Source organism: Eutrigla gurnardus (assembly GCF_963514095.1).
Source record: "Eutrigla gurnardus genome assembly, chromosome: 19".
Classification (NCBI taxonomy): domain Eukaryota; kingdom Metazoa; phylum Chordata; class Actinopteri; order Perciformes; family Triglidae; genus Eutrigla; species Eutrigla gurnardus.
Window position 1 is genome coordinate 12,883,408 of NC_139930.1, and position 22,673 is coordinate 12,906,080.

At 44.1% G+C, this 22,673-nt stretch overlaps 2 protein-coding genes across 3 annotated transcripts; both read left to right on the forward strand.

Annotated features, from left to right (window-relative positions):
• Positions 1-708: 708 nt before the first annotated feature.
• On the forward strand, positions 709-6,675 carry svopb (SV2 related protein b; the record flags this gene model as incomplete). The annotated part of the gene is made up of 17 exons (XM_084035753.1): positions 709-857; positions 1,988-2,109; positions 2,320-2,405; positions 2,496-2,594; positions 2,715-2,786; positions 2,903-3,027; positions 3,138-3,201; positions 3,314-3,439; positions 3,879-4,007; positions 4,118-4,191; positions 4,515-4,591; positions 4,684-4,788; positions 4,891-5,002; positions 5,110-5,191; positions 5,276-5,365; positions 5,454-5,650; positions 6,501-6,675. The coding sequence occupies exons 1-17, from the start codon at positions 796-798 to the stop codon at positions 6,673-6,675; spliced, it is 1,797 nt and encodes a 598-aa protein (XP_083891879.1). The 5' UTR covers positions 709-795.
• A 65-nt stretch (positions 6,676-6,740) lies between these two features.
• ssh1b (slingshot protein phosphatase 1b) lies at positions 6,741-22,571 on the forward strand. 2 transcript variants are annotated; one of them, XM_084035752.1, is made up of 15 exons: positions 6,741-6,872; positions 8,318-8,355; positions 11,478-11,578; positions 12,962-13,026; positions 13,213-13,334; positions 13,422-13,490; positions 13,794-13,859; positions 14,712-14,906; positions 15,369-15,462; positions 15,658-15,786; positions 15,910-15,956; positions 16,700-16,846; positions 17,266-17,466; positions 17,675-18,302; positions 18,439-22,571. In XM_084035752.1, exons 1-15 carry the CDS (start codon positions 6,792-6,794, stop codon positions 19,066-19,068), a joined length of 2,613 nt encoding a protein of 870 aa, XP_083891878.1. In that variant the 5' UTR covers positions 6,741-6,791; the 3' UTR covers positions 19,069-22,571. The 2 variants fall into 2 exon arrangements, with proteins under 2 accessions (XP_083891878.1, XP_083891877.1); XM_084035751.1 differs by lacking the exons at positions 6,741-6,872; positions 8,318-8,355 and adding an exon at positions 9,788-9,960.
• The last annotated feature ends 102 nt before the right edge of the window (positions 22,572-22,673 follow it).

Sequence of the window (22,673 nt, forward strand, 5' to 3'; positions counted from 1 at the left end):
AACACACGCAGTTATGAACTACCAAAGTTCAACCTCTGACAACAGCAACCTTCACACAGGAATCCTCCTGGCTGTGTTTGACCAACAGAAGGATGAGAGCACAGCCTGCTGCCAGCTGGAGGCTATAACAGCTAACGGCTGATCAGCTGGTGATCCACGGTGAGAGACCGGGGGGAAACAATGCAGAGCCGGCACATTTCCAAACTCTCATGAGTCGTGGGTTTCATTTAAACAAAGTGTTGGAAGAGCGAACAAGGTTTTGTTTTGTCTCGTTATGCTTTAGCTCTCATATAGACCAAGGTGTTTCGGGTTTAGAGGTTATTTTAAAAGCATCAGCAAAAAACACAGAGGTGAAGGTACCACACCTGAAATGTAACACCTGTGTTAGTGTTTGCTTTAACTTTAAGTGATTACCTCAAGCTTCAACATAAGCCAAGAGCCTTTAGTAAGGGGACGAGGGCTTTTAAAGGATTATTCAAAAACTGTCTTCATAGTTTGTCTTGTTTTTGTCATTTTCAATCTCACAACTTATCACTTTCATGAATGTTGCCCTTCTTCAGGGAGAACTTTTCAATAAATATGTGTGGCTCATTTTGCCAAACCTCCTTCACACCCCTTACCTGAACAACAGCACTGATTTGCTTCCTGGTTGCAGTCTCACCCCTGTCGGTCTCCTCCCAAGGTGCTGTTCTCTGATTGGCTGTTTCACTGAAATCTGACACCACACCTGAGGTTTGATCAAAACACCTGTTGCGTGTCAGAAAGCCAGTCACAGCTTTCTAACGCTTAACTGAAATGGACTACTGGGGCACAGGAGCCAAGATTACTTACAAGCGGTGGAGAGATCCAGACCAGAGGTAGAACAAACACATGGTTTTACGTTTGCCTTTCCTTGTATGCATGAAATGTGACTCAGTAGTGTTATTCAGAGTGTTACTGGACGCGCAGGTTTGGGCAGTCGGCTGACAGTAGGGGGGAATTTAAGGAAATTAAACTAAGTGAGAAATAATTAAATGAGGAAGTAAAACATGAGCTAGTGAAGTAAGCAAGAACAGCAATGGAGGGGACTGATGAAGAAAACAATGGAGGTATTACCTTAAATGTTGTATTACATTTTGTTTTTAATATTAAATCAAATTTTACTGCAGTGCCACTATTATATTATTTGATATAACTGGACACTTGGTATATGTTTGAGGTTTAAGTGCATCAAACCCCTTAAGTTTTAGTCATTTCAAGTGGCAGTCTGTAAGATTTGAGATACGTTGCTTCTAGTGGCCTCTTTGGCGGTAGATGGAACTGCAGGTGAGCCCTTGAGTGTTTACTGTCATCTACTGTACGTGATGCTCCACACTGAAAGGAGGTCCATGGTTTTCCCCCGTTGGTGCTCACTTTCCTTCTTGATGACCTGCTTTTTTTTTCTTTCTTTTTTTTTATGTTTTGGAATTTAAGTTTTTTGGTATTTGAAATGTTTGCACATGTCTTTTTAGAAAGACCAAGGGCTTTGGTCCTGGTGATTCTTCATAGTAAGGTAGTAGAAATGATTGGAAGATTAATGTAGTTTATTGGAGAATTCATATTATAACATTAAAGAAATTAGGCTACTTGAGCAGAAATTGCATGCAAGCATAAAGATTTAAATAAAAATGAGTTGGTTATTGTTGAAGATTGCTCTGGATTAGTTACTGAAACAATTGCTCTACTTTTAGCATTTTAATATCCGTGATCTGGGGACAACCACTTCCTTTTGGATAAAATTAAATATAAAATCTACCCATTTTATTTTTCATATAGCCAGATAAATACTAATCCACCTGTTAAAAGGCACCAGAATACAGGAAATGACATGTATGTTCTAGGGGAGGATCCCCAAACCCCATGTTTGTCTGTCCCGGCCTCTGCAAATACCTTTTAATGATAAAAGGTGATTTATTGTACTTCAAACTCAACCTTGCGTGCTTAATAATGACTAAATGTCTCTCCTCAGTGTGCTGGGACTTCCCGACGATGAGGACGACACAGGCGATGAGATCTGCACTATAGCCTCAGCAAGAGTGTACTCGGAGAGGGGAACGTCTGCCTCCAGACCTGGAGTTCATAAAACTGAGGGTCTGTAAACACTATTAATTGTAGTTCATTCTCCGTTCGATCGAAGAAGCACATCATCATGGTTGCCTTTGTGTTTAAACTGAAACTATGCTTGTTTTTGTGAGGGGGAAGAAGCCATGAGACAATATGCATATACGCTGAGAAAATGCTACATTGAAATGAATAAATACAAAAGTATTAAGTGTTGTAACAGCCTCGTCTCTTTCACAGAAACCTTTACAGTAGACGATGCACTTGAGGCCATCGGCTTTGGAAAGTTCCAGTGGAAAATGTCCGTCCTCACCGGACTGTCATGGGTAAGAATCCTAAAATATGCAGACAGGTCCTCACTCTGACCTCAAGATACTGCATGTCTCTCATGTAGCACTCTGCCTCCCTGGGAGCAGATAGGGGACGCCATGGAGATGATGATCCTCAGTATCCTGGGCCCCCAACTGCACTGTGAGTGGAGGCTGCCGGGCTATCAGGTGGCTCTCATAACATCGGTAAAGCCTCTTTTAGGTATTGTTTTTTTTTTTGTTTTTTTTTAAAGAAAAATTTTAGCATGTCGATTTTTAAAATGCATCAACATTTCCACTCGCAAGACCTTCTATTCCCCTCCTCAGGTGGTGTTTGTGGGAATGGGGATCGGTTCACCTGTAATTGGGATTTTGTCTGACAACTACGGCAGAAAAGTAGTAAGTCTTGAAGATCCGGATTTATCATGATTTTGTGTTGTTTTTTTTGTGCATGATTTTGTGTTTAACTCTTTTAATGTGTAAATGCGTTCCATGTATGTCTCCGTGGTGAACAGGGTCTGATGATCTGTATGTGCTGGGCTCTGTTCTACGGCCTGTTGAGTGCCGTTGCTCCGGTGTACAGCTGGCTCTTATTCCTGCGGAGCCTCGTTGGCTTTGGCCTCGGAGGAGCTCCTCAGTCGTAAGTCTGACGGCTTCCACTGCTCGTGAGGAGACGAGGCCTCGACGAACACACCCTCACATTTGAATAGCCTTGGAATGATTTGCAACCAACATTTGGTCTCTTTGAAGGGTGACGCTGTACTCGGAATTCCTCCCGATGAAGTCACGAGGCATCTCCATCATGCTGATTGCGGTACTGTTTTGTTTTGACATTACTGCATGACTTCTACAGTGTTGAATCTTTGGTCTGATTAAGTGTGCTGCTCAATCGTTCGCTCCTTATTTGATGTGTTTGTGCGTGTCAGGCATTCTGGGCACTTGGTTCCCTGTTCGAGGTCCTCCTGGCATTCTTCATAATGCCCACTCTCGGCTGGAGGTGGCTGCTTGGGCTGTCCACTTTACCGATGGCAATCTTTATCTGCTTCTACTTTGTAAGTATGTTGGTTATTCAAGGATAATGTATTGTCATCTGATGCAACAACGGAGCCAGGTCTCTTTTTTAAAGATGTGGGAAGTCACCAACCTCCTGTTGCCGGGTTAGCCCCAAGTCTTTCATTCAACCTTTGTTAGCTTAGCTTCGAGCTTGGCTCTCTTCCATCTCCTCCAGGGGCAGTCAAATCCACGTTCAAAGGTTTTGGGTGGGTCTGGCAGGTCTGACTGGGTGGCGATCGCCTGGAGGTCTGCTGTACTTAATCCAATATTTGATGATGCGCTTCTTTTTACGTTGTTGATGAGTGTGTTCACCACATGAAAAGACAACCGATTAAGACAAAAATGTAGCGAAGTGAATTGGAGCTACCAGCGGTGCCATGTGTGGCAGCAAAACCAGCCAAGAGTCGAGCTCTCAACAGATCTCTCTGTGTTACACAGTGGCTACCTGAAAGTGTTCGTTTCCATATGCTGACCGGAAAAACGGAGAAGGCGATGGCAACTTTAGCACGCATCGCCAAAGAGAATGGCAAGCCCATGCCTAAAGGGAAGCTTATCGCCTATAAACAGGTGAGGTTAAAGTTCTACAGGTTCTTGTATTCCTTTCAGACAGAAGACACAAACGTCTCATACAATGCTGAATTGCTGTAAATATTTTTTCGTAATTTTTATCTTCACAGCCTCCGCGTGGACGGATCAAAGATCTCTTCACTCCTCAATATTTGAAGACTACTCTTCTTCTGTGGTTTATATGGTTAGCCAGAGTAACACATTTTCTATGTCCCTCCCTTTTTTTATATCAACTCCTGATATTTGTTTGTTGTATTTTGGTCAAAGGTAGTTCTATAAGGCTCCAGGAGACATAGTGCTGAGATTGCCTCATGTAGTCTGCTGTGTGCAGCATACATTATGGCCAATTAAAGGGGTGTGTGTGCACAATGCACAGAAAGTGAGAGCAACAGGTGACCATTGCCGAATTTGACCCTGGTGTCCACTAGTGGGTTTATCCAGCCATGTGTTTTAATGCTTCATGTTCTACTACTTGTACACAACGCTGTATTGTTATTTCATCCAAAGGTTTGCAAATGCCTTCTCCTATTACGGGATAGTGCTGTTGACGACTGAGCTGTTCCAAGCTCGACATTCGTGTGGGAGTAAGTAACCGCTCCATGTGGACCCGCTCTCAACATCGGCATATCTTGTCTTTTAATGGGAACAAAACGAAAACTGTCCTCCTCCCTTATAGCGACTCAAGGGGCTAAGATTGAGCCACGCTGTAGTCTGGCATGCACATATTTGACATCGGCCGACTATAAAGACCTTTTATGGACAACCTTAGCTGAATTCCCAGGTAAAATGCCCCCGTTTTCAGGATTTCCTTATTTCCCTACAACTCCTGACTGCCCTATTTAATTAATCTGTTCCTTGTGTTTGTTTTTTCATCATGTTTCAGGTATTTTAGTTACCCTTGTGGCAATTGACCGTATTGGCAGGAAAAACAGCCTGGCTTTATGTTTCTTCATGTTCTCTTTGTGCGTGCTGCCTCTATATGCTTGTATTGGGAGGTAAGTCTGCGTCTCATGTGTTATGGTGTCACATTGGGATCACGGCAATATACTGTATTAAAACATCAGGCCTCACATATTATCTGTCTGTCTTTCTGTCACTTAAGGACAGCTGTTACCATCTGCATCTTTGTTGCCAGAGCCTTCATCTCTGGAGGATTCCAGGTCGCTTTTGTTTACACACCAGAGGTATGTCTACATGCCTCTTTGACAACATTAAAAATGAGTTTTCACATCGTATGAACTGGACACAATGCTCTCCCCTCTCATCAGGTGTTCCCTACAGAAAACAGAGCCTTAGCAATGGGGACTTCAAGTGCGATAAGCAGGTTGGGTGCTCTGATCACCCCCTTTGTGGCACAGGTATGGAGAAGTGACCACCTCTGTGGGTTGTCCTACAGGCTGCACATTTCTCCACCTGCCTCTTTTACATGTTGTGTTTTGTTCCTAGTTGTTGCTCAGGACATCAGTGTACGGAACCCTGTCACTGTACTGTGGATTCTGTGTGCTGGGTGGCATTGCGTCGTTGATCCTCCCCATCGAGACGTTGGGCAGGAATCTGCAGGAATCCAAACTTGATCAACCGGCAGAGACACCCAACGCATCAGATGGTACAACGCAGGAATGTGAAGCAGGGGTGAATCAGAGGTAGATTATTCAGGGAGGAATATTTGTCAACTATACATCAGCAACCAGGCCACTCCTGTGCGATGATGATGATGGGTGAAGAACAACAGGACTGTCTCATTACAGGCAGGGAATGATAATTGAGGGTAGGCCTACAACCCATGTCTAATGAGAGCGAAAGCACACTGGTGCTCAAGAGGGTTTGTTTACCCTCTCTTCCATCTAGGCCACAAGATGCAACAGAGGGACTGTGGACAATTATGATTCACTGTAGTGGCTCTAAGAGCTACACGGTCAAAGCCTTGCCCTTGCAAGTTTTATTTTTATATGAAGCCAGTGTGTCTTTTTTTCTAATTAAAGGTGTGCGATATGCTTGAGACTGTTGTGTTTTGTCTGTAAATGTGTTGAATTTAAGATGCATGATTATGATTTACATTAGGTAATAAAGTTTAAATAAAATCCAGATATTCTTGTGAAATGTGAAAATCAGCTGTTGTGTAAACAGTGAGTTTTGGGGGTTTTTGGTCGACATTTGGTGACATCACCTCGGACTCATGGAGATGGTGACGGGCTTTTTCACGTTTTCGGATGTTAAGATATGGAGACGTATCGAGCGATTACGTAAAACATATCGGTTGGTTGTTGGCCTCCTCAACATTAAGTCAACCTGCGTTTCATAACACGAGCAGAATATTATCCCATCTTCATTTGTATTTGGGAGTTCCTAGTCTGGCCAGTCACCTTGACAACATTGGCCCAATGACAGCGCGCACGCGAACTAGGCCAGCCAATCACAGGCATCCGGCGAAGCTGCATGTCATTTCTGCCCCGCTTGCAACCTGCATCGTGTTTTGTTTGTCTGTCTGCGCAGCAGTGATGACATCGCGGGGACTGCCGCCGCCGCCGCCGCTTCGCTACAGACGGAGGAAACCTCTCGCGACTCCCCGCTCATGAGGACCGTGGTCACCGCAGAGGACGCACGGAGCAGGACCGAACGGGAGCACCGCCGGGGCTCTGGAGACAGGTGCTGCTGGATGAGAGTCTGACTAGGCATTTTCTCCCCGGTGACAGAGACTATCTCAGCGGCGCATCTTCCCACATCCTCCTCCCCTCCCTTCTCCTCTCCTCCTCCGCTGCCCTCCAAGGCTGCAGCCCGCCGACCATGGCCCTGGTGACTCTCCAGCGCTCTCCCACCCCCAGTGCAGCATCCTCGGCCAGCACGACCAACAGCAGTACGGGGGAGGTAAGCGGGGGGAAAAGCCGGGGCTCGGTCTTTGTGTGCGCGGCGTGAGGAAACGCCGAGAATGCGCCTGCAGGAGACGGTCTCAACCCAGCCTGTGTGCTGTTTAATATCCTACACGGAGGCTTAAGCTCACTTCCGTCGTTGCCGTGCGTGTTATGAACTTGATATATTGTTGCCTTGTAAGCAGCAGTGAGTTGTTTGTGGCTGCGGGGATTTGTAAACAAAATCCTGCGGGGGGGTGGAGGGGAGGGGGAGGGGGTGGCTGCTGGGTTTAGCTGTCAGAACAAAGTGGTCATTTTGCTGCTGCACAAACATTTGCTGTGTTGCACTCAGGTTGTCCTCCCTGCTTGTTATTGGCCTTTTAATGTAGTAATGCAGTCTGAACGTCGGGGAGGACACTTTAAAGGGGAATGACTTACATTTTTAGGATTATATTCACTGTGTGGACCAGGATAATTCAGTCAAGTGTTCATGAACTTGCAAAAAGGGAAAACACTTAATGAGTGATGTCACTCAGATGTACAACCAGGTGGTAACACACATAAATATTAGCCAATATTCAATATTTTACATCACAGTGAGAAAATACACCATAAAGGCCTATATTATACTACTACTACTACCACTAGCTTCAGCTCCTGGCAGTGAGAAGTAAAATTGAGTTTGAGGCTCTGAATCAGATGTTAAATCCTATACGGGGGAAACAAAATCTGAGCAGCAAACAAGTCTACATTCAAATGTGGAGCGATGCCAGATTTCACATTCCAATGAAACCACAACAATCAGGGTTAGTGCGCCAGTTTCTGGTTTTAGGGAAAGTGCTTTAGTGCTCTGAAGTAAGGGTGACATTCTTCCACCGAGAAGTTGGGTTTTAAGTTCACTTTTTGCCTGATAGAGCTCTATTCTGCAAGAGTCAGCCAGCAGGAAGGACAAGAGGATGTGGTGTGATGCTTGGATGAGTTTTTGTTGTTCAACTCGTCCTGGTTGAAGGTGTCCTAATAGTACCGTCACCTCTGTAGCAGACGAGATCACAACACTGACAGGGGAGGACCAGCAGTTGGCGCTGGCACGCTTTTATTATAATTGCAGGAACCCCTTAACATCCATTTGAGCTACTGTACCACCCCGAATCTTAAAGATTTAAAGAAACGCACATTGCATCGAGGTCCAGCTGGTTCCTGGATTTTGCTCTAGTAATGACGTATCATGCTCACAATGGACGTCGGCCTCCAGGTGACCCAAACCACAGTTACAGTGTTCACAGTGAAGTAGTCTCTGTCCACAAACCCAGTCTGGACACAATGACAACAGGGCTGCAGCTACACAAGATGACTACTTTTAAAAACAGGAAGAAAAGTTTTTCCCACAACATTAATTTGACATTCCCTGTACACAACATGCTGTCGTCGTCTTTATATCCTCTGCTTTGTTTTTTTGTCTTTCAGGATTTTGGAAGTGACGATGAGCGGAAAAATAATCAGAGGTAAGACCTTTCTGTTTAAAACGTTGTGTATTTAAAGTTCCGGCAGAGATGTCAAAATACAAAGTTATTGTATTTATGATTTGTGGAAGTCTGGGGTTGCCGGGCCTTCTGACCCTGAATGAGCAACAAAGGGAGATGCCAGCAGACAATGATGTCTCGAGCTGTAATAGTCAGTTTCTGATTGTATGTCAAACGTACGTATGACTGGAAAGAAATCTCTAAAAGGTGTCACGGTTTATTCTCTTATTGAACATTTGAAGTTGTGAAAATCAAAGCAGCAAGCTGGAAGTAAGCATGGATGGAAACGTTTGCGTAGTTACTGAAAAAAAGAATAACATCATGAAATTCAGTACTTACTAGTTTCTAGATTAGATTTTCCGTTTACAGGCTTCTGCTGAGGCTGGTTATTATAGTGTCTGGTGTTGTTTTCACCTTGTGAGTCACCACTTGTGGAAGACACTGAAGAGGTTTTTGAGACTGATATTGCGACCACAATAGTGTCACAGCCGTGCTGGATGGAGCCATGAAACCACACCGTTGTGTAGTTGAGCTAAAAATGAAGGCACGGCTCAAAGATGGGTGTGGTCCGAGCAAGGCCGCCGGAGGTAGACCTGCAGGAAGCGCCTGGTGTTATGCTAGTTTGGTCATGTTTCTGCCAAATGCTAGTTCTGTCATTGAAGTAATGGTTCTATTATTGGAACAACAGTTTAAACAACTCACCATGTGGCAAAGACGTCTGGCTGTCAAAGAATGGTGCTGCCTTGATTATTGGGATCTGCTTTGGTAGTTGTTGAACTGCTTGTCTCAGTCCTGTAGATTCACAAGTATCGCCTTGTTTTCTGTAACGGCCCTCCCTTTTCTCACCGTTATCAAGGAGGAAAAACCTGCTGGAAGTACCGTTAATTTAACCCGACAGGTTTCTGAAACGTTTCCTCTATTCAGGTACACAACAGAGAGCACGTAAACTGTTGTCTCCGCTCGGTCACAAAGCTTTTCTTTAATCAACCCGGCGTCACAAAAGTCAGGATTTGTGTCAGTGAAGCTTTGTCACAGACTGTAAGTGTGTGTGTGTGTGTGTGTGTGTCTGTGTGTGTGTGGGCGGGTCATTCACAGTTGAAACAGTGTCTACATGAGCAGTAGTTCATCAGCACCATCATTTAGCATTCTGCATGTCAGACTTGAGTTTGACGCCAAGCAACGTGTCCGCCGCCTCCCAGCGCTCGCATGAATGATGGCATTGTGGCGGAGCGTTGCGTAGGGGAGATCGCCAGGGCACGTGCTTTTGAAGAGGAGATAGAGATAGTGAGCAGAGACTGACGGGGACGGGACAGCACAGACGAGGAGACTTAAGAGCCGAGGAAGGACTTACCAGACCTGAGACCACTAGGAGAGGCTGCCGTCCCCTGACCACGGACAGGAATACGCAGGTGTAGGAGATGGATCTTAACACGAGGATTAGAGAGCTTTTTCCAAGGAGACTGTAAATTGTCCACTAACTACTAGCAGGATGCATCTGGTTGAGAAAACTTCACCCAAAGCCATGCTCACCGTGCTGCCTCACTTTGTGGAGGAGGCTGCTCTGACTCGGAGGGTGTTCTGTCGCATGTAAGTCCTCACAGTGCTTCAAGACTTAGTTTGTTTTCAGCTGAAAGTCTTTTGTGATCCAGTTTAAGCTCTTACTTTGAAATCCATAAACCTTTCCCAAGTGTAGCCTACGTGTGTTAAAGGTTATTAATCCAACAGTGAATTTGCCGTCGTGTCCAAATCGCACGTCTTCTACATACATTGTAAACGGCGATGCCATGAAGGGCAACTGAGACAAAAGGCATTGTGATGGACTCACTCAGTCAGGCTCTGTGTGTGTTGGGGAGACTGCAGTTAAACAAAGCTGCATTCTGTCCTGTGTGGTAAAAGACGTTAAAGCTGCCCGCCCGCTCCACTGCAGCCCTCATAACAAAGTCGTGACCCAGAAGTGCCGCGTCCAACGCCGCTCGGACGTCTTTGAAGTCTGCAAGCCCGAGCACATATGGACAGTCGTGGTGGAAACGCTGGATCCGCCGTAGGTCAGCAAACCCACGCAGGAAGAGTCTGTTAATCATGTTATAAAAACACGGGGCAGTAAAAGTCACTGAATCAGGACTCTGCTGACATTCAGCCACTGATGAGTCCTCTGTCCTGCTCGTTGAACCACTGAGGACTTATTAAGTATGCAGCCCGCACCTGGCTGCTCACTGTATGTACAGTATCGGCAGACATTTCTTTTTTTTAAGACAATTTTTTAGGGCTTTTACAGCCTTTTTTGTGACAGCAGCTAAACAGGACAGGGGTGAGAGGGGATGACACGCAGCAAAGGGCCGCGGGTCGGAATCAAACCCAGACCGTTATTAGGGGCATATGCTCTACCGGGTGAGTTAGAGGTCACCCCAACTGCACACACTTCGGTCCCCGTGTCAACTTTCGCACTGCAATTCTTGAACTCGCCACGTGATTTAAATCTGCATTTCAACTCCAATTTGGATCAATGATTGATTCAAAGTCTGCCGGACTTTCATTGGTTTGGTCTTTTCTGTTTTGAGGATTTGCTTTGAGTGATAGTGAAGTGAATATCTTTTGGTTTGGGACTGATAATTGCACTGAACAAGCTATAGAGAGGTCCTTTTGTTTCCGGGGTCCCAACAACAACATACTTCACCAACGCTTAGCTGTTTACAAATGTAACATTATTTTACCTGATCTGTTTTATCCAGCAATTCCTGGTCTTTCAGCGTGAGGATAACTCCGGTGCTTCTATTGTTTCTTAGTTGAACAATTATAAAGCCAAACAATGTTTTTTAAGCATTTCATGATAGGGCATTCAAGTCGTCCAGTCACAGTTTAACGATTGGGACAGACGTTTTCTTCCAATGTGTGAGAATACATTTGTTTGCCAATGAGGGAATAGGAAACAAAGATATTGATTCAGATAGGTGGAGCATGATTCTTAATTAGAGGTAATGATGGACATATTGTCAAATGTTAGATGCATGAACAACTTTTTAAAGTTGTGTCTGAAGACTAACATCTTTCACATTTTCTTGCTAATTGTTAAGTTTTCAGTATTTTCCGCATCTGCTTTCTCCCAGCCTCAGTGAGAGCTTCTTCATGGTCAAAGGAGCCGCCCTCTTCCTCCAGCAGGGCGGCAGCACACAAGGACCAAAGACCCCAACGCACCACAAGCATGCAGGTAGGAACAAACACGCACAGAGGAAGCTTTGTGTCTTGCACAAAGTGAGCTCCAGACAAGAGGGAAAACTGCATTTGCTGAGGTGGCTTGTTCTCTCCGTGGGTTTGTCTCTGTTTATTCTAAACTATGTCTGGAGCCGTGGCATAGCCGGGTTTGACCTGAAGGGACCTGCAGTTAAAACACAAGGGGACGCTCACAAATCGGTTCAAACGAGATCACGTCTCAAGCAGTTCACTCGAAGCTCTTTCAAAGAAATGCAGACAGTATCTGTTCCTTGACTTTTTGAATGCGGAGCACTTAACATTATTTATTACACAATCACGCCGCTGCTATTGTTTGTCTGCACATCAAAGTGACGTTAAAATGCTGCATAATCAAAAATCTAAAAATAAACGTATTCTGTAAGTGATGCGCACCGTTTAATCTGACGTCCTTGTTGAGACTGAAGTCATTCCAGGACAAAGGCGGAATAAGTCCGAAGTTTCCTGGTGAGTCAGGTGTTACTTTAAACACTTTCGCTTAGCACAGCTGGAAGGTGGCCGGGTTGAGATTCGCCCTCATTGAGAGAAATCCACAAGCACATTTCCTCACGGAGAGACGGAAGTCCAGCAATGAATGGACAATAGAAGAAGCTGAATGATCAGCATGTAGTTGACCTTTCATTTTTTTATTTTTTTGGGGTTGAAATTCCAGAAAGAGTGTCACTGCGGTGAAGCCCGTCAGTGATTAATGTGTGCTTTGTTTTCTCTGTATTGTTAAGTATGAACAGGATATATTTCAGCTCATTGAAGGCAGTTTTAGTCACTGACTGCAGTGATGGGAAGTTATTTTCTCTGTCATTATCGGGACGATTTAGGATTTTATCACAGATCGCCAAATGGATTGTAGTGAATTTACATTATTGGGATAATCTTTAATATTGTGACTTAAAAAGCTGTCTAGCTCATTAAAATGTTAGACACATGTCAAAAAAATACAGGATTCTAAAGAAAAGATGTATTTGTTCATGCAGAAGATCGTATGATTTATGATCATCTTATTTAAGATTGTTTTTCACGGAAAAGGATGCTCACGAAAAAAAACACCTACCGGTAATTTATCTGTGACACAATATAAATATTTGTTCTTTAACTAAATGTAAAGTGATTCCAGCATGTTTTAGTGCCATTTTAAGAGTTTTAAGCATATTTTGATGATTATCAGCATAATATCGTAAGTCGCAATTATTTTGCCCAGGATAACGGTGACGTGAAATGCCTAATACAGACCTTAACCGGTCTAATCAAACATGAGGAAAACACTGAGTTGAACTAAACATTGCTTCTTATTGAACTGCATTACATTCAGTTTCCTATTAAGCCTGAAAGCGTGTTTCACTTTCAGGTGATTTACCTCAACACCTGCAGGTCATGTTTAAGATCCTCCGGTCTGAAGATCGCATTAAGCTGGTCAGTAAAGTGCTTGCATGCACCCTCATCATCACTCCCATTTATTTCTTTCCAAAAGTATTTGGATGGTATTTAATTGTTTGTGTGGGTGATGTATGCTGTAGTGTTACTCTTGCCTGTTTGTTGGTTATCATGCAGTCACATAGATTTCAGTAAATCCAGTTTATTTCTCCTGCTGTTCCACAGGCTGTACGGTTAGAGAGCGGATGGTCTGACCGCGTGCGCTACATGGTCGTCATCTACACCAACGGCCATCAAGATACGGAGGAGAATATCGTCCTGGGGATGGACTTCACCGACAAGGACAGGTAGTCTCTGCAATTTAAAATTTAGCACAGTTTAATCTGATTATCAGATCTGTTAAAATCTTATTCTTAAATCTTTGTGATCTACAGTAAAACTTGCTCTATTGGGATGGTGCTGCCACTGTGGAGTGACACCAACATCCATCTAGATGGAGATGGGTGAGTTTCAGTTTTTTCAGGGGTCCTCAGGCTGCATGTTTTTGTTATTCTCTGCCTTTTAGTGTTTACTGCCCACCAGTGGCAGAGGAGTGAATTGCATGCATTTTTCTCTGTCTGTGTGACAACGGTTCTTGCTGACCTGTTTGCATTGTCTCTGTACGCTGGAGGAATGTTCCACTGGTCGGTGTCCTGAATAGTCCACATGAGCGACCCGAGCCCAGTCTGTGTTTACGTCCCCCGTCCCTCTTCATCACCACCCCGCGTTCAAACTGATCTTCTCCTCTTCTCCTCCTTTCTCGCCAGAGGCTTCAGCGTGAACACGGCAGGGCGGTCACATGTCTTCAAGCCTGTATCTGTGCAGGCCATGTGGTGAGTGGATCCTCCGTGTTTACCTGGCATTACCGCTGTGTGTTTTCAGGGTGTGTGGACCGTGCTGGATAAATGTTGTTTAGAGACTCTTACATACCAGACATCAAGCCACGTTGTTGAAGTTAATATGAGTTTTCATATTTTGTACCCATTTTAATGCCTGTGTGCAATGTGGAGGCGCTGGAAGCTGAATGGTGAGATTAGCCTAGTTAGCTCAATTATGGGATCCAGCAGCAGCTCTACAAAAGGTAATAAATAACTGTTAGACTTTGTCCAACACTGAGGCTTTGTACCCGCCAGCCCACTGTTACCTAAACAAACATACGTATCAAATATCACCAGTTATGTCATTCCATTCATATCCATTTTCTTTTTATATTTTTGATGTGATTTGGTCGTTTCTGGAATTGGAGACTTCGTAAATATGCATATGATGACATGTAAAAATGCATTGGACTAGCTTCCCATCATCAGAGAGTTTAATGGTACAGACCATGTCTCTTTATCCATAGACATCCAGCATTGACTCAGAGTACCATCACATTCAACCTCATCTATCAAATTAAAATCTATTTAATTATTGCAAAGTGTTAATTTTCTCGGTTTGGTAAATAGCAAATAACTGTTGAGCACCTGCTTATGAATGTGCACTATGCTCATCACTGTGATGACTCTCCTGGTCGAGGTTGACTATTTGGGCCACTGGTCACATTTGTTCAAAGTTTTCTGATAGCCTCGCTCTATCCATGTGCCACCTGCTGGTCACTCAGCAGAATGACCATTCAACAAGTCTGCCAGGGTCTTGTTTGCCCTGATCTGTGATGGTAAAGCCTTTGCTGCGTGTCTCTGCAGGTCTGCCCTGCAGGTCCTCCACAAGGCATGCGAAGCGTCGCGCCGATTCAACTACTTCCAAGGGGGCGTCGCTCTCACGTGGATGGCCTTCTATGAGAGCTGCATCACCTCCGAGCAAAGCTGCATCAACGAGTGGAATGCCATGAGCGACCTGGAGACCACTCGGCCTGAATCACCCACCATGTTCGTGGACCGGTGAGACCCCTCATCATGCTACATAACCGTTTTAGTTCAAATCCCCGATACTCATACCTGATGTAATTATCTCTTCTGATGGAAGATGATTTCAAACAGTTATCTGCCCATTATTTTCTAGACTAATTGTTTAGTCTCTAAAATGTCAGAATTGTGAAAAGATATTTAGTTTAATATGATATAAAACAGAGAAAAGCAGAAAATCTCCATATTTGAGAGGCTGAAAACAGCATTTCCTGTCATTTTTCCTTCTAATGACTTCACGGTTATCTTTCTGTCAGTCTACACGTGGCCAAGCTGACCAGTTGCTGCTGATTTGTAACACGCCCGCTGTGTGTATATTGTCTTTAGTCATGGACAGCAGCTGTTGTCCCTTTTGTCTTGAGTTGTGGGAAGGTGTCACACTGTTATGCTAATTTCCATTCAGACAGCAGTACTGACGTATTGACTCGTGTCGTGCAGGCCAACTGAGCGAGAGAGAACAGAGTGTCTCATTAAAGCCAAGCTACGCACCATCATGACGTTTCAAGACCTGGAGAACATCACCTCCAAGGAGGTTTGTGCCAAATCAACCAGAGCTTTCTAGAACACTGTACGTGCAGGTTTTAGGAAAAGATACATCTGGTTTTCATGTTTTTATTAATGTAACAGTCATGAACTGTTAATTTAAAATCCTGTAAGTTCAAAACAAAGGTATCACCATCTGTGGAACGTTCCTAAGGAGTGTTTCTTGTTCAATCCTCGTCGACAGATCCGTAACGAGCTGGAGCAGCATATGAGCTGTAACCTCACAGAGTACAAAGAGTTCATAGACAATGAGATGCTCCTGATCCTGGGTCAGATGGACAAGCCCACACTTATCTTGGACCATGTGTATTTGGTGAGATTTTTTATTATTTTTTTTAATGCTACCATAACCAGTTTTTATATTGTATTTTAATATACAGATAAGTAATTTTTTGCATTTATTCTAAATACGCTTCTTGTCTTTTTGCCTCCGTAGGGCTCCGAGTGGAATGCTTCCAACCTGGAAGAACTACGGGACTGCGGGTGAGCTGCTAATGTATATAATCCTAAATGTTGTATTCCTATAAAGAAATTAAATAAAAGCTATACATGCATAATTTTTCCTGAAAGTTGTCATTGTCTGTATAATTGGGAGGTGAAGGGTTAAGTTATAGGCAAGTGTCCGTAGCCAACACTGCTCTTTGCACCCTTGTTGCCTACGTTATGTATATTTTTCCTAAACCAACCAATAATAATAAATAAGTGTAAAAATATGTTCCTCACATTACTTAAACTCCACTCTCCTCGGTGAAAGCATTCTTACTATGACTTCCATATATATATATATATATATATATATATATATAATATATACAAAAAACATGGTTGACTGTGACAAACGTAGTTTCCTCGGTGTGTACACTCACCGTCAGCCGTCACATTTTGGGGGCTTTTTAACATTTTTTCTCACAACTTTTGTGCAGAGAAGTTAACATTCAGAGATTGTTTGCTGTAACCAGCCGCCTACATAACATTGGCAACAATAATTCAATAACAATCTACATGCAGAACAGGTTATACTATATATATATATATATATATATATATATATATATATATATATATATATATATATATATATATATATATCATGAGGTTGGTGTGGATGGGTTTGCCTGGAGTTGTCTGGAACGCATTAGTCTGATCCCACACATGTTGAGTAACAGCTAAACTCAGTAGTAGTGGAGGTAAAGACTAACGTGTCCTCGTTGTTGTTTGGGTTGCAGAGTGGGTTACATCCTGAATGTTACCAGAGAGATTGACAACTTCTTCCCGGGGATGTTTTCTTATCACAACATCCGCGTATACGATGAAGACGCCACCGACCTGCTGGCCCACTGGAACGACACCTACAACTTCATTGTCAAAGCCAAGTAAGCAATGTTAAAAAATAAAGCAGTGGGCTGGGAAAACTTCTCCCGATTCTGAGCTGTAACACCAGGCTGTTATCTCACAGCACTTTGGTATTTATAGATTGATGAATGATGATTTTTTTTTTTTTAGTCATCACAGTTCGACTGACTCACATCATGTAAATTCCCCGACTACTGAAGCTGTGACCACATTTTTCTCCTGCTAAATGCATGACACAGCTATGAGTAACAGGGGGAACTGAAATGGTGCAATCAGGCTGGTTGCTATGCAACCGTCTAAGCATTTTAACCTGAGGCAAGAAAGGATGATTGTAAAAGAAAAAGGACAAATTGAGACGTGTGGATTGCTTATTCTGAATTCAGTATTTGAATGACTGCTACACTGTCTACATGTGAATGAATTCTGTTCCGTCTAATAGGAAGAACAATTCCAAGTGCCTGGTGCACTGTAAGATGGGGGTGAGCCGGTCTGCCTCCACGGTGATTGCCTATGCAATGAAGGAGTACGGCTGGTCTCTGGAAAAAGCCTACAACTTTGTCAAGCAGAAACGAAGTATAGCTCAGCCAAACGCTGGGTTCATGAGACAGCTGGCAGAGTACGAGGGAATCCTGGACGCAAGGTGAGCAGGTCTACAGTTTCACTCAGCTCTGCACATCTTACAGTCAGCTGGTTTTTTATTTTGTTTTTATACTCCAGTCTTTCGGTTTCATCGTGGGGGCTCATACAAAACTACACATAGCTACATGATGCTGTCATTGAACACATGTAATGCTGCGTTGCTTTGCGATTCACTTTCTTTAAACAAAAAGTATACTTTGCCTTCACAGTAAACAGCGCCACAACAAGCTATGGAGGCCTGGAGCCGATGAGGAGGGATCAGATGATTTGCAAGCATCTGGTGCTGGTGGGGAGGAGACCCCAGTGCTCAGAGGGGAGGCGGCCTGGGGAGGCTGCGGGGCCTCTCCGTGCAGGGCTCCGGGTCTGGAGATGGAGCCCCTTGACTCTCTTAACTATAATTATTACTTCAGACGTTTGTCGGACTCTGCACTGGACAGCGAGCCCTCCACTCCAGTGCGGGGTCCCCCTCTGCTTGGTATGGAAAGGGTTTTCATCGAGATCGAGGACGTGGAGCGGGACGCCCTCTTGGAGGACGAGGGGTTCCCCATGGCTCATTTAGCCCTGCCTGGCGAGGGCACGGCAGCTCAGACGTGTGGCCGCCTCGATCCCCTGGAGGACATGAGACTGAGGCTCGAGATCAGCACTTTGGAGGAAGAGGATGAGGAGGAGGCCAAGAAAGAGGAAGCGGAGATGGCGGCCTTGGCTCAAACGCCTGGGAATTCGGATGGGAAGAGGGCGGGGGAGGAGGGGGAGGAAAGCCGGTTAGGCCTCGCCAACCTCAACACGAACAACAGCAACCGCCTCGCCGCCAAACGCAGCTGCCCTGCAGCTTTTGACGTGAGTTAAGAAAATATAGTTTGACATATATCATTTAATTGCACTTGCTGTCATTTCAGAAAGATACGCCACTTAGCATTGTAAATATTCTTGATGCCACTGACCATTTGCTGCATTTGTCTCTTACTCCATTCAGGACAGTGGTAGCACAGGAAATCCTTTAAAAGTGAAGCCCTCCTATCAGTCCTGTAAAGACTGCCTGCGTCTACCACAAGTACGGCGCTGTGACCGTCCAGCAGGAGGCCGTTCTCACCGCCTTAACCCCTCCCGCCACTGCACTATCCCCACCGTATGCATAGATCCACCTGGGACCCATTTTGCATCCACCCCAATGCTGCACTCGCTTCAAGCCCCTGCAGTCGTCCCACCTAAGCTGATCCAGCCCTGTAGTCACCTGTACCGCTGTTCCACCTGCACCCCCAGCCTCCCGCTCACCAACCGCCAGAAACTGGTCTCGCCCATGAGCTGCGAGGAGACGCCTCCCGACCGCGGCTCGGCGGACACCGAGGACATGGATGAACCGCAGGGGGACAACGTGGGAGAAGAAATATCGAGGGAGGGTGCAGGGGCCGTTAGTGCGGCTCCAGGTTCAGAGTTGAGACCCGGTGGTGCGGAGGAGCTCCGGCAGCAGGCCCTGGCCCAGCTGCAGATACCAGGACTGGGGATAGAGTTTGGTCTGGAACTGATGCGACAGCGGGCCGATCAGCTCGACAAGCTGCCAAGCATGGCCATGGAGGGCCACCTCCCAGTGGGGCCCCTGCCTTAATACGGTGGACCGGACATGGATGAGATGGGGGAGGAACCCTGCGATGGCTGTGGGCCTTTTTTTTAAGATGACTGCCGCTGTGGTGTCGTACCAGAAAGGAAGCTCTGCTTTGACCCGTCCTGTCATGTCCTGGCCTCATAGCTGCACTGTCACAAGCTGCAACAGCCCTCTCTGCTATTTCCAGGGAGTGTCCTGTCACTGTCTGCTGGCTTTAAGACCCAGATGAGGCCGGTTGTTTGGACCATACACTAAAGGCTTGAGTGCTTCTGGCCAGGTAAGGACTGAAGACTTTCCCCGTGTCCTTCCACCTGTCCCTCAGACCGGATTGAGGCCCCATCCAGTTTCTTCGGAGCCCGCCGGCCCCACACCACATACAGGATCATCGCACTTCCATACAGCCCAGTGGAGATGAGCATTATGCTGCCATTTTACCCTCAACAGACCAGGTCTGGTGTGTTTCCCAGGACGGGAGACGGTGGTGGTTGTTCCTTTCTAACTCCTCAGAAAGTTATAGCCGGCACTTTGGTGTTGATGGAAGGAAAAATAGCTGAAATAACACGTTTCTGTCAGTGTACTGTATGTTTTACAATCCAAACAGTATTCATGAAGGAGCTCAATGAATGTTTGCAGTCGCACCATTTTTGATTACATTCAGCATCTCCTCGCGTTGCCACTGATAGCTGAATCCTCACTTACCGTCACTGACATTTTTTCCCTGCTGCAGCTGCTTTTGCATCACGAAAGGGCATTTCATATGGAAGCGTAATCATTTTTGGGAGAAAAAAAAAGGGATGTGAGCCTTTTTATGCCTCTTTGTAAAGTGTCGTACCTCGGACCACAAGCATTTGAACTGTTTTGGTCAAAGACTCTTTTGTTGTCTCTGCTCAGTGGCTGGTTCACCCTAACCTCCTCCATTAACGTAATCATGTACTTAGAGCACTCACTTTAGCCCCCACGCATGACTTTGCAGTATTACGCAACATATCGTCAACAAGCTTGGGAAAACGCATTTGATTAGCCCTTTTTTGAAATACTGAAATGCATTCAAATGTGTTTAAAACATTCGTTGGATAGATGATGAATTGAACCTGAGCCCTCGTCTTATGCCTGAAGAAATGACAAAAAAAAAAGACTGAAGAAACACTTTTTATTGTTGGAAGACTTTACATTCATTCACATGTCAGGAAACATTCAGAAGCTCAAATGTGATTTAAATTTCCACTCATGATCTGATCGATTCCTGATGTAATCAAAGCCATATCATGTTGCCAGGTCAAACATGACTCACCCAGCTAACGTTTTGGTCGCGTAAACCCACATAAACATCTGCGAAGGCACACCAATCCATGTATAGGTTTAGCACTTGAACACAACTCTAGTATCCATCCACACAGTGCAAAGATCTCAACTATAGCTGCGTTTAATCAAAGACATTTGAGAACATGAGAGGTTACGTTCTTTCTTTGCAGCGTCCTTGTGGTGTAGTTTATTTCATCGAATACTCATATCATTCTGTCTTTCAAATCGAGTTAAAATTCCATTTGCTATTTATAGTAAATTATATTCAAAATTTAAAATATTAGATTTTGAATTTATTTTAAATACAGAAAAACGTTACCGATCCAGAAAACCGCAACGCCCGGCACACGCAGGTTCCTCATCTGTTATTAAGTCCATGTTGTACATGTTGAGACGGCTCGAGGCAGGTTTTGTTCAAATGGTGCCACCAATCCAAAGTTGCTGTGCCATAGGGTGTCGCTCCTCTAGTTCTGTTCGGCTGGTGTCGTGTGTTGGCACGCTGGGTGTGCTAGAATGGTACTGAATGGTTTGTAAGGCAGATTGCAATTACTGTGTTTCAAGATCTGAGTTCAGAAGAAATGAAAACTGTTCAAGGAATGAATGCAAATGAGTTAATCATCTTTAACCATGGGGTTATTGTATTTTTTTTATTATTTATTTATTTTTGTAAAGTTAGCTTTTCTTTAGTAAGCTCGGTAGAAACTTCCACGCATCCTCCGTTCCTTCTCATCCCGACTGGACCCCAGGGAGCTGCAGGTTTGCTCCACTTTGGTTTTGCTTGTTCTTTTCCTCCCATGAGCGTGACGCGACATTAGGCGAGTTGTTGACGGCATTCAAGACCACAAATATTTATAAATGGAACCACGTCGGAAATGTTACATAAAGTTGTTAAAAGTTACAAAGCAACCTAGACATGAGTGTGATATCAGTCTTAACAAGCGAATGAGGTTATTTCCCAAAATGTTCTCTTTCCTTTGATATATTATTAACATGATGATCTAATTGAAGCCGGTTGTTGTCAGCGTATTGACAGTTGGGCCCGATCTGCGTGCTTGACATTCATGTGACATTGTGAGCACTAAATCCTCCCAGATTGCATTTCCCACCAGACCACAGCACTACGTTTGGTTCTTTGCTTCATGTTTTTGAATTTGTGTTTGTATTTAAGTGCCTTAACCTTGGCCTTAGCGCTGTCATAAAGCATCACAGGCATTGAAAACGTTTCTGTGAGCGTGATGATGGTCTGGCTCGTTGTCACTCGCCCTCAACACCAATAATAACCATGCTCCTTGCAATGTATAACTTGGCACAAAATAATGTATGCAAACACACACACACACAAGCTCATGCACAGCAGCGTCCTCCACCCCCCCCCCCCCCCCCCCCCCACATGCATACTTGATGGATTTCCATTTATTAATAGCCTATAATAATATTGTATTTGTTTGATATTGTTAAAAAAAAAAACTTGTGGTACACCGTATTGGTTCAATAGCTGGCTGAAGAACCTTACTTGCTGGAATGAGAACTGTCATTTACATTTAAACATTAGATAGGATGGATTCAAGTCTGAAATTTACCAGTCTGTATATATTTTGTCTACAATTTGCTATCGAGTACATTAGCTTGCAGATGTGGTGAATATTAAGAAAACCACTGATAATACTACTGTGTATTGAGAAGTACTCATAATTAAGTTCTTGTGTTCGTACCACAGCAACAACAACAACAACAACAACAACAACAACAAATGTAAAAAAAGACTGGGCCATCTTTAATTTAGGCAAATGTCTTCAGGCTCTATAAAAATGGCAATTATATAATTTTTTATTGCATTATTTCCAAGCAGCAGGCATAACACTGACAATCCTACTTAAGAGCCAGGCGTTGAGGACTATTGAGGACTATTACGGATATTAAGACATAATATAATTTAAAAGGGGGATTCAGGCATTTATAGAGTGTATTTATAGAGCACAAGTCTGACCCGAAGCATGCACGACCGAGACCAGTGGAAGACGTGGAACACGAAAAACCTACCTGCGAGTTTTGTTAAGTTAATTGTTTTTTTTTTTGTTAACTTTTGTGTACTGTACTGTACATTGCCAATGTTCATGTGTAATGCACTTTTTCTTTTCTTTTTTTACATTTTGTTAAAATGATGTCCAGTCTAATGTTTATCATGGAAATAAACCATTTCCTCTGCATAATCTGTTTATTCAGTTAAGTTGATTTGCTGCTCTTGCAGCGCAACACTGTTTTTATTGTATTTACCGAATTTTGGTGAGAAAAGAGGATTTATGTAT